Source organism: Suncus etruscus, chromosome 6 (genome assembly GCF_024139225.1).
Source record: "Suncus etruscus isolate mSunEtr1 chromosome 6, mSunEtr1.pri.cur, whole genome shotgun sequence".
Lineage (NCBI taxonomy): Eukaryota > Metazoa > Chordata > Mammalia > Eulipotyphla > Soricidae > Suncus > Suncus etruscus.
The window spans coordinates 8,356,687-8,368,838 of NC_064853.1; the positions used below are offsets into that span (position 1 = coordinate 8,356,687).

General features: G+C 41.2%; 1 protein-coding gene across 1 annotated transcript in view; it reads left to right on the forward strand.

Annotated features, from left to right (window-relative positions):
• The window catches only part of ANKRD13C (ankyrin repeat domain 13C), an 82,603-nt gene that overhangs the window by 38,533 nt on the left and 31,918 nt on the right, over positions 1–12,152 (forward strand). Inside the window, exons 3-5 of the mRNA XM_049775328.1 lie at positions 1,284–1,388; positions 6,484–6,569; positions 9,358–9,403. Of these exons, the coding sequence (XP_049631285.1) occupies positions 1,284–1,388; positions 6,484–6,569; positions 9,358–9,403 (237 nt within the window). The remainder of the gene's footprint in view (positions 1–1,283; positions 1,389–6,483; positions 6,570–9,357; positions 9,404–12,152) is intronic.

Sequence of the window (12,152 nt, forward strand, 5' to 3'; positions counted from 1 at the left end):
TGTGATACTTTTATTTTGTCATGTGATTGTCCTACTTTCCATCACAACTCTTTGCCTGCAGACTTTAGTATCTATTAAGGACCTTTGCCTAACTAAATCAGTACATTTCTGCACTGGGATTGTAACATGCTGATTTTTATAATTTTCTCATTTCTGTTTTTTGGGGGTATTTTTTGTTTGTTTGTTTGGTTTTGGATCACACTTAGTGGTGCTCAGGGGTTACTCCTGGCTGTGTGCTTGGAATTCGCTCCTGGCTCAGGGGACCATATGGGATGGTGGGGATTGAACTTGCATCCGTCCTAGGTCAGCTGTATGCAAGGCAAACGCCTTACCCCTGTGCTACCACTCTGGCCATCTTAGATGACTTTTGGTTACTTGAAAGATTGTCCAGATTTGTCTGAATTATACAGTGTTTCTGGCTTTTTGGCTATTTTTCTCAACTAAAAATAATGTAAAGTTTGGGCTGAAGTGGTAATACAGTGGGCAAGGTGCTGGGTTTGATCCCTGGCACAATACAGGGTCCCTGAGCTCCCCCCTCCCCACATGGAGTGATGATCCCTGGAGTGATCACCCGGAGTGAGCCAGGAATAAATTCTGAGCACAGCCAGGTGTGACCCAACCCCCCTTTACAAAAAGAGGTGAAAAATAGTGATTAGGTAAACATTATTGATCCTTTAGAATATGGTAATATTGTCAGAATACTTCATTGTTGGGAGTCATTATTAGGGAACATAATGCTTTCTTTCCTCTTAGTTATCTGGGATCACAACTGGTAGTGTTCAGTACTTCTAATTAAGTGTTTGAGATCATGTATCAGACTTATTCTCACATGCAAAGCATGTGTTCCAGCCCAGTGAGCTCTCTCTAGCGGGAATATACAGAATGATCCTCTGGTGGGGCAGAGAGAGAGTACATTTTTTGCTTGTGACTAGCTTGGGTGCCATCCCTAGCACTTAACATGGTTCCCTGAGCCCTTGTGGCCAACCTGGGTATGATCCCTAGCACATATGTGGTCCCCTGAGAGATCCCTGAGTACAGTCAGGAGTAAGTTGTGAGTACTGCTGGGTGTGGCCTCAAAACAGAACAAAAAGAGAAAAATCCAACTTGTTTCAGTTACCAGCATGGACACTTCTTGGATGGGAGGATATGAAATAACCTGGTTTAAAATAATAAAAATAATAGATCTAATTCTGTTAATTTGTTTCTTGAATTTGAACATGATCTTTATTCAGAGATTGTACACATGGACTGTGCTTGATATTATTTCCACTTTTATTTTTCAGAATGTGCCCACTTACTGTTGGCTCACAATGCTCCAGTAAAGGTGAAAAATGCTCAGGGATGGAGCCCGCTGGCGGAAGCCATCAGCTATGGAGATAGACAGATGAGTAAGCAAAACAGATGTTGACTGTCATTCTGGGGGATTCTCAAAATAAGATGTGAAAATCTGAAATGTTCTTATTGGAACATTTCATACCTCACATCTTTTCAGTTATATGTGAACTCAATTGAATTATTCGTGACTTAGAAACTTGATCATTGGGAAGTGTGCACTGAAACACTGAAGTAATTAAGGAACCAGTTTTGTTTTGAATTTTCTTTCTTCTTTTTTTTTAATGCCATACCCAGCAGTGCTCAGTACTCATTCCTGACTTTGTGCTCAGAGGACCTTATGATGTGCCAGGGATTGTGCCAGCCACGTGCAAGGCAAACACCCTTCCTGCTGTCTTATGACTCTCATTTTCCCTTTCTTTTGATACCATCTGCCCTACGGATATTCTTTAATTTAAAAATAAAAATTTATTCAGGGGTTGGAGTGATAATACACCTGGTAGGACACTTGTCGTATACACAACCATATGGGCATCCCATATGGTCTCCCCAGTTTGCCAGGAGTGAATTCTGAGCCAGAGTCAGGAATAACCCCTGAGCACTGCTGTGGCCCCCGCCTCCCCAAATTTTTTTATTCAGAATTTAAGACCTTTTTTAATTTTGAGTCCTAACTCATTTTTGGTAACTGCTTAATTATATGTCAAATGAATTGGAACTGAAAAAATTTATATTTATATTTACAGCTTTTATTGCTGTATATAGACTCAGCTGGGGAACAACTGTTTTTGTTTATTTGGGTCTAAAAGGATTTAAAAAAAGTCACCTACTTTTTAACAATACATGATTAGTTACTTTACTCTCTCTTTTTATCCCTCTTTTTTTAAAAAATTACCTGTTTTATTTTTTCAAGAACATTTTAATAGAAACTAGAGGGATTACTGTGGGTAGGGTGTTTGCCTTGCCCGTGGTTGACCTAGGTTCATCTGGCCCCCTTTGCCTCACCAGGAATGATCACTGAGCTCAGAGCCAGGAGTAGGCCCTAAGCAACCACTTGTATTGCCCCAAACCAAAACAAACAAAAAAAGAAAATCTTAATAATTGATACACTTTAAAATCTCAATGAATGTTATTTAAGTTTTTAACTGGTAATTGGAGACAACATGATCAGTTAAATCTAGCTTTTAGGAGCCAGAGCGATAGCGCAGCGGTAGGGTGTTTGCCTTGCACACAGCCAATCCATGATGGACGGTGATTTAAATCCCAGTATCCCATATGGTCCCCTGAGTCTGCTAGAAGAGATTTCTGATTGCAGAGCCAGGAGTTACCTCTGAGCGCCACCAGGTGTGGCTCTAAAACAACAACAGCAGCAAACCCACATTCCAAAATTGTTTAATGTTATGCATTTCTTAATAAATGTCAAATATTTTATTGTTCTCACTACAAAGCTAGGTTTTTGTTTTCTTTTGTTTTGTTTTTGGGTCATACCTGGTGGCGCTCAGGGGTTACTCCTGGCTGTGCACTTAGAAATCACTCCTGGAAACTGGAAACTGTCCACCAGGCAGAGTAAAATAAAATCACCTACCACAACCAAAAAAAAAAAAAAAAAAAAGAAATCGCTCCTGGCAGACACAGGGGACCATATGGAATGCCAGGGATTGAACCCAGGTTTGTTCCGGTTCAGCCACATACAAGGCAGATGCCCCACTGCTGTGCTATCCAGCCCCAATTTCGGAATGTTTTATGGATTTTTTCATTTTGATGCCAGATTTGGGAATTTGATGCTAAACTTCATATGTAATCCACAGAATATTTTTTTCTGAACATTTTGGGCAGCTCTTAATGGTGAAGATACATTTGGGTTTAATGTATAATGTAAGATAAAATTATCTTAGTTCAACAATTATTTGATAATTTATTTTTTGCTATTCATTGAGAGTTGTCCTTTTGGAACAAACATTAAGATACACTTGGGTACAAAACTATACTACTAATAAAATTATTTTATCTTTTGCCTTGGAAAGTTAGGATTAGTTTAATTTATTAGTTTTTTTTTTTTTTTTTTTTTTTTTTTTTTGGTTTTTGGGCCACACCCGGTGATGCTCAGGGGTTACTCCTGGCTATGCGCTCAGAAGTCGCTCCTGGCTTGGGGGACCATATGGGACGCCGGGGGATCGAACCGCGGTCCGTCTCCTAGGCTAGCACAGGTAAGGCAGGCACCTTACCTCGAGCGCCACCGCCCGGCCCAATTTATTAGTTTTTTGTTGCTGTTGTTTTTTTAATTTTTTAAATTTTTTTGGGTCACACCTGGCAGCACTCAGGGATTACTCCTGGCTCTACACTCAGAAATTGCTCCTGGCAGGCTCGGGGGACCATCTGGGATGCCAGAATTTGAACCACCGTCCTGCATGCAAGGCAAATGCCCTACCTCCATGCTGTCTCTCCGGCCCTAATTTTTATTGTTTTTTTTTTTGGGGGGGATCACACCCAGCAGCACTCAGGGGTTACTCCTGGCTCTATGCTCAGAAATTGCTCCTGGCAGCCTCAGGGGACCATATAGATTCAAACCACTGACCTTCTGCATGCAAGGCAAATAAATGGCTTACCTCCAGGTTATCTCTCTGCCTCCCCCCTTTTTTATTTTTAAGTCTGTTTTTATTGGGTCACACTTTAGCTGTGCTCAGTCTATTCCTGACTCTGTACTTAGGGAGTGACCTTAGATGGTACTTGGGAACTATATGTGGTGCTGGGGACTAAATGCAGTCAGTGACATGTCAAGCATGTGGATTAAAACACACACACACACAGGGGACTAAATGAGGTTAGTGACATGTCAAGCATGTGGATTAAAACACACACACAACACACCTGTACTGTTGTCTGGTCCTACAGATGTTTTAAGCAACTTCTGCTCTTGGTTATCGACTTAAAGTAATTTGAAAGAATTTATATTGTAAACTTTTTTATGTATATGGAAAAATATATGAGGACCAGAAACAATGTGAGTTACATACTTTTCCCTCCTCATTGCCTGCTTCCTGTCAAATTAAGATTTGCTCAGCTTATTTATTCAAATCTACTATTTTACCTTATTTCATTAAATGTTAGAAATAGATTTTGTTTTGTTTGTTTTGGGGGCCACACCCAGCACTACTCAGGGGTTATTCCTGGGTCTGCACTCAAGGAATCATTCCTGGTAGGCTTGGTGGACCTTTTACCTGTCCTGTACATTTTACAGTATAGCCCTACTGTACTGTTGCCTCAGCCCTAGATTTATTTTTTTAAACTATAAACAACAAAGATAGTCATAAGACAGTTGTTTCTGGTGTTCAGTGTTTTAACACCAATCCCACCACAAGTCTAACCTTTTCTCCATTTTCCCTTGACAGGCACAAAATAATTCATATTGCTTGTTTATAACAAAGGGTAAACGAGATTAACAAAGAAGTCATTAAGTAAAAGGAATAGTTATTCACTGTAGTGTTATGAATGTCATCACCTGATGACTTAACGAGCTGTTTATTGCTAGTTGATTCTTGTTGTTTTTACTTGTTGAGTTTAGTGGGCTTCTCTGCTACTTTCCAATCTAAAATGTTATGCTTCTTACTGAGCTGTCAGTATTGTGGCATTTGGAGGCATTGTTCTAGGAGCACCAGAACTTGTAGAACTGGGATGATCCTCGACCTGCTCCACTCCAAGAAGGCCCAGAGTTTTCATCCAGAAAACCGACATACCTGAGAGTTTTATCTAGAAAACTGACAGACCTTAGTGTCTTTTCAGAGATTAGTCATGAAGCAATGAAGTCGAGCTGTTTGTAGGGCAGTGGCTGTTGGGTATGGATGTGGCTGCCAAGACTTCAGTAGGGGTTCGGCCCACCCCCTTTCTGAGTTTTCCGCTGGAAGATGGTGTACCCATGAGTCCTGTTGTTTGGCGTGGCATCCCTTCCAAGATAAGTCATGAAGCTGAGCTATTTACATGGTCACAGCTGTCAGAAACTAGTAGATTTTTGCTAGTCAAACTTAGACATTTATTAAAAAAAAATTTATACTTATTTCATTTTAAGCATCATAGTCTGCATTTTTATATTCAGCGGACCCAGTAACTCCATGTAATAGATTTTAATTTGTTCTTAATGGGCAAAAAAAAAAAAAAAAAGAAAGAAAGAAAAAGAAAAGAAACCGAAGCTTTTCTTTAAATTTTTTGTTTGTTTGTTTTTTGGGTCACACCTGGCAGCGCTCAGGGGTTACTCCTGGTTCTGTGCTCAGAAATCACTCATTGCAGGCTTGGGGGACCATATGGAATGCAGGAATTCGAACCATCTACCTTCTGCATGCAAGGCAAACGCCTTACCTCCATGCTGTCTCTCCAGCCCAGAATTGAAGTTTTGATTGTCATTATGTTATGCTTCCTTGTTTACACAAAATCAGTAAACAGGAATGTTGGGTGCTACTCTGGGTCAGTGTGTCTGTATCTAAATTTCTCTTTTGATAGTTGAGGGCAGACTTCAGGTCTATGTGATTGTTTAGATTGCATAGGATTCTTTCCTTCCCCTTCCCCTTCCTCACCATTCAAGCAGTGCTCAGCAGGCCCAGGGGCCCCTCCCAGTGATTCACCCCCAGCTGGGCTGGCAGTGCTGTGTCAGGGCTCACGCAAGGTTTTGGTCCTATTAGGTGGTGAAAGGGCTCAGACAGCATTCGAGGTGTGCACTTGACCCCATCTTTAGTATCTTTGTTTTTTAAGCTATATTGGTGATAATGTGAAAGAATAAAGAACAGATGGATCTGGCAACAATTGGAGATTAGTTACCTTTTTTAGAGAAGGGCTAGGTATCCCTTGGAGCTTCTGATACCCGGATTTGTCTTAGGGGTCAGTGTTCCAACGCAGTGTCTGATGGAGACCTGTGCTGGCGTCACTTATCTCAGTGAGGATTGCCTCATTGCAAACCACAAGCTAGGAAAACTCAGGTGAACGTGCTACAAGCTCATAGAGATGTTTTTTCTCTATTTCTTTTGTGAGTCATAACAGTGTGCCCAAATATTGATTTTGACATCTGTATTTTCACTGTGTATCACTTACTATATCTGTGTATAAGCCGGCAGTGTTTTCTAATTGATGACCTTGATTTTATATTAATTTTTTTTCTTTAAACTTTAGTTACAGCTCTTCTAAGGAAGCTTAAGCAGCAATCCAGGGAAAGTGTTAAAGAAAAACGACCTCGATTATTAAAAGCTCTGAAAGAGGTAGGCTGTATTTTTGTGTTGAGTTTTATAACCCTACAAAGTAATTTGACATGAACTTTTCAACATTTTTTTTTCAAAACAGTTTAATTTCTCATTGATCATTTAGACTCAATAAATGGTATAAATTCCTGCTTGAATGAAGTAGTTCATGTAGGAAAATACTCTTATTATAGCATATGGATGTATTCTTATACAAAGCATTATGTGCTTGGAACTAGAGTTTGCAATAAAGCAGTCAAGTGCTCTAATAAGATTGGGTGTGGGGAGAGAGAGAGAGAGAAGAGAGAGAGAGAGAGGAGAGAGAGAAGAAAGTAGACAGGACGAGAGGGAGGTTGGTTGGTTGGGTGGTTCTCTACATCTTTATTTCTGAATCTTGGAAGAACTGTGGGGAAAAGATTAGATTTACGACAATATTTTTGGAGGTATATTTCTTCTCCTTTTAGTATTTTTTTTTCTTACACAGATGATTTTGTTTTGGGGCCACACCCAATGGTGCTCAATGGCTGTGTGCTCAGGAATTATTCCTGGTGGTACTCATGGGACTATATGAAGATTGAATCTGAGTCATTTGCTTATAGGGCAAATGCCCTATCTGCTGTACTATCACTCTGACTCCTATTTTTTGAGATCTTTAGAAATTCTTAATGGTCACTATCTGATGTTTCAATTATAGAAAAATTTTTTTTTCTCTATAGCTCTCTAAGATTTTAAATTTAGAAAACTGTGCTACCACTTCAGAAGAAAGATTCCATTGCATGGTCCATTTTTAAAAGCAAAACAATTCTTGTGGGTATACCAGTAATCGTTTTGAGAGACTGAAGCGATAGTAATAGCAGGTGGGCTTTCCTTGCATGTAGCTGTCCTGGTTTCAATACTGGCAGTCCCATATGGCTCCCCCCTGCCAGATGGTCCCCCCAAGCCTTTCCAAAAGTGATTCCTGAGTGCAGAGCCAGGAGTAACCCCGAGCATCACTGGGTGTAGGCCCCTGCCAAACAACAGCAATTATTTGAGAGCCTCAAAAATATAAAGTACAGTGAATTAGGCACTTGTCTTTGTGTGTCTGACCTGGGTTTGGTTCCCAGAAACCTGTGTGGTCCTCTGAGCTTTCTGGGAGTGATCCTGAAAGCAGAGTCAGAAACATGTCCTGAGTACTCCTGAGTGTTCTCCAAAACTAACCAAATAAACCAAAACAAACCAAAAAAAACACCCCTTTCATCATTTTGGTTGCCATTTTTTGGAGGCATGGGTACTCTGAAGCAGTGCTCAGGATGTCCAGGGGCCTCTCTTGGCAGTGAATTTAATCCCAGAGCCTGAAGATGCAGTGCTTCATGGGCCCTGATGTGCCAGGGGTTATCTGATCTACCCTGGAGATGCTTTAGCACCTGCAGGACTGTGTGGGGACCAGAGGTTGGGGTGGGAAGTGTGTTTGGGCTGTCTCTTCACCTTTACTAGCTTCCTGACCATGTGGTAGTTCTTTATTTTTAAGTAGATGGATGGGTGGGAGGGAGTGGGGGGAGGGTGTCCTTCAAATTCAGAGGTCTCAGGTCCCACCATGCAATTCTTGGACAAGCAGAAGGGTTTGGTTTGGTTTGGCTCGGTGCAAGGGCCTTGAGAAAGTGTTGTTGCTCGGGTCCTGCAGGCTGGGAATTATCCTGACACCCTGCTGGTGCTGAGGCTTGCAGGACTGTTCCCTAAAAGACGGGGGATCATATGCTGGGAATCAATCTGGATTGTGTACTTGCTAGTTTTGCACCTCAACTGCTGTATTGTCACCTCCTGGAGCAGCCTCTCATTGTTATAACTCTTCTAAAGTTGACTACTTGGGCCAGAGACATAGTACAGTGGATAGGGTATTTGTCGAGCATGACCCCAGTATGATTCAGTACCCACGTATTTCCCTGAGTACTGTAGAGATGATCCCTGAGAACAGAGCTAGGACTAAGGCCTGAGCATCCTGGGTATGGGACTGTCCACCCAAAATAACTAAAGTATTTTAGAGCAGTACTTGTTTTGGTTATTTTGGTTATGCTGACAAATGAATTTTTTATTGATACAAATTAATGTCTTTTTTGTTTGTTTCTGAGCCATACCCAGCGACGCTCAGGGGTTAATCCTGTCTCTACGCTCAGAAACCATTCCTGGCATCATATGTAGTTCTCCAGGCCCTTCTCTGAGTAATTCCTGAGTCCTGAGTTAGGAGTTATCCCTGAGTATCACCATGTGTAGCCCAAAGGGAATCATATGGGATGCCGGGGAATGAACCTGGGTCAGCGGCATACAAAGCAAATGCCCTACTCACTGTGCTATCGCTCTGGCCCCAATATACTTAATATTCATATGCCTAAAATGACATATAATATGTAACATGATCCAGATAAGACTTTTTTGGTTTTTAGGTCATGCCCAGCAGCACACAGGGGTTATTCCTGGCAGGCTCAGGGTACCATATGGGGATGCCAGAGGTTGAACTCGGGTCAGCCCTATGCACGGCTAACACTCTACCGGCTGTGCTATCGCTTCAGTCCCAGATAAGAACATTTTAATCAAAGGTTGTAAAATCTACAATGATGCATACTGTGTGTTAATAAGAGTAGTTATTTGTGCTATTGTAATGTTTTATTTTTTGTAGTATCGCAGTTTAAAATTATGTCTTCAGTTTCAAACACCACGATTTGTTTATTTTATGTTTATAGACCTTAAGTGATAATTGATTTTTTAAAAAATGTTAGCAAATACAAGAATGAGTCATTAAGTTATGAACAGTAACTATTAACATTTCATTTCTCAGCTAGGTGACTTCTATCTAGAGCTTCACTGGGATTTTCAAAGCTGGGGTAAGAGTGCATTATATTTTACTACAAAATATGTATTAGTACATAGGAATACAATTGAGAAATAAACTATTTTGTAGGATGTTAGCATGACAAATTTATACTTGCCCTATGAAAATTTATACTTGCCCTAAGGATATGGAAAAATTCTTAAAAGTTGAAAATTACTTATTAATTTTTTTAGTATGTGGTTTGTTAAAATGTAATGATCTCAGGGACTGGAGAGATAGTATAGTGGGTACGGTACTTACCTTGCCTGGGGCCTACCTGGGTGCAGTCCTGGCATCATATGTAGTCCTCCAGGTCCTTCTCTGAGTAATTCCCGAGTGCAGAGTTAGGAGTTATCTCTGAGTATCATCATGCATGGCCCAAAAGAAACAAATAAATCTAAAGAAAGTAATGATTTTGTTTAAGAAATTTTCAGAAACTAAGAAAACTGAAAAATATAATGATTTAAGATTCAGAGGGAGGGGGCCGGGCGGTGGCGCTAGAGGTAAGGTGCCTGCCTTGCCTGCGCTAGCCTTGGACGGACCGCGGGTTCGATCCCCCGGTGTCCCATATGGTCCCCCAAGCCAGGAGCGACTTCTGAGCGCATAGCCAGGAGTAACCCCTGAGCGTCACGGGTGTGGCCCAAAAACCAAAAAAAAAAAAAAAAAAAAAAAGATTCAGAGGGAGGCCAGAGGCATAGTACAGTGGGCAAGTCACTTGTTTTGAATTACCCAACCTGGGTTCGATCTCCAGTATTAGGTGTGGTCCTAGGACGGTCCTGTGAGCCCACAGGAGTGATCCCGGAGGCTCCCTAGCCTGCACCACCCCCTCCAAAAAGGGGAATAGTTATTGGCTTATACTATTTGGTTGCACACTGTTTTAAAAATTAATGAAAGCTCTTAATTTTGAAAAGTTTTGTGGTCATTTGTAGGTTTCCTGGTTTAGTAAGTTTCTCTTTCTCTAAGAATTATGCTTAGGGAGCATACGGCCTATTACGGCCTATTACAGCCATCTCTGATGGTGGCCAAGGGTCATCCCTGGCAGTGCTCAGTGAACCAGGCAGTACTAAGAATCTAATCTGGGGGTTTTTGTGTACAAAGCAAAGCAAAATATATACTGTTAATCTATTTGTTTGGCACTCAGATTTTTTTGAGGGGGGTTACACTCGGCACTGCTCAGGGTTACTCCTGGCTTTACGCTCAGAAATCGCTCCAGGCAGGCTCGGGGGACCATATGGGATGCCGGGATTCAAACCACTATTGTTCTGCATGCAAGGCAAATGCCCTACCCCTATGCTATCTCTCCAGCTCCTGAGATCTTTTTTTTAAGATTAAAGAAATGTGGGGTCTGAAGAGATAGTACAGTGGTAGGGTGTTTGCGTTGCATGAACCTGGGACGGACCCGGGTTCACTCCCTGGCATCTCGTATGGTCCCCCGAGCCTGCCAGGAGTGATTTCTAAGCACAGAGCCAGGAGTAAGCCCTGAGTGCAGCCAGGTGTAGCCCAAAACCCTCAAAATAAAATAAAATAAAGTATTCTTTCAAAATAAAAAGAATAGGGCCGGAGAGATAACACAGCGGTGTTTGCCTTGCAAACAGCCGATCTAGGACCTAAGGTGGTTGGTTTGAATCCCGGCGTCCCATATGGTCCCCTGTGTCTGCCAAGAGCTATTTCTGAGAAGATAGCCAGGAGTAACCCCTGAGCACTGCCAGGTGTGGCCCAAACCCCCTCCAAAAAAAGATTAAAGAAATTTATAGAGATCAGAGCTATAGTACAGCAGGAAAGGATTGCACTTGACTGACCCAGGTTTTATCCCCAGCACCCTGTCTGGTCCCCAGAACTTTTCAGAAATGATCCTGAGCACAGTTGTAAGTAAGCCCTAAGCATCACTGAGTATGGGCCCCTCCCCCCCCACACACACACACAAATCATAGAGGGACTGGAGAAACAGCATAGCGGTAGGATGTTTTCCTTGCATGCAGCCCCAGGACCAAAGGTGGTTCAAATCCCGGCATCCCATATGATCTCCTGAGCCTACCAGGTGCAATTTCTGAGTGCAGAGCCAGGAGTAACTCCTGATAGCTGCCCAGTGTGACCCAAAAAACAAACAAACAAAAATCAAAGAAATGTAATTTATATAGGTTTGCTTATCACAAGCTTATATATATGTGTGTGTGTGTATATATAATTTTTATGATATAAAGATATTTGAATGTTTAGGAGTATTTATTACCAAAATAAAAAAATATAAAGTGAACTTGAAAATGAATTAGATTTTAGCAGAAGAGAGAAAAATCAAAACAAAAAACCAGATACTGACAACTTAAATTTAATTTTTGGAATATGTATGTGTAGATAATTTTATATTTTAGATAGCAAATTGCCAATTTACAAGTGGTTTGTCTAGCTTCTACTAAATAAACACAATTTTTGATTATTATATAAAGCAATAGAATTTTTAATTTTATTTATTTATTTGTTTGTTTGTTTGTTTTGGGCCACATGTGGTGATGTTCAGGGATTATTCCTGGCTAGGGGCTCCCGGCTTGGGAGACCATATGGGATCCCAGGGGATCAAACTATGGTCCGTCCTGGGTCAGCCACATGCAAGGCAAACGCTTTACCGCTGTGCCACTGCTCCGGCCCCAGTTTTAGTTTTAAATCCCTAGTGAATCAATAAATACAATTTTTTTTTTTTAAATACAACTTGTTTTGAAACAGATGACATTTCTGTTTCTTGTTGACTTACTTTTAGTATAATGGGT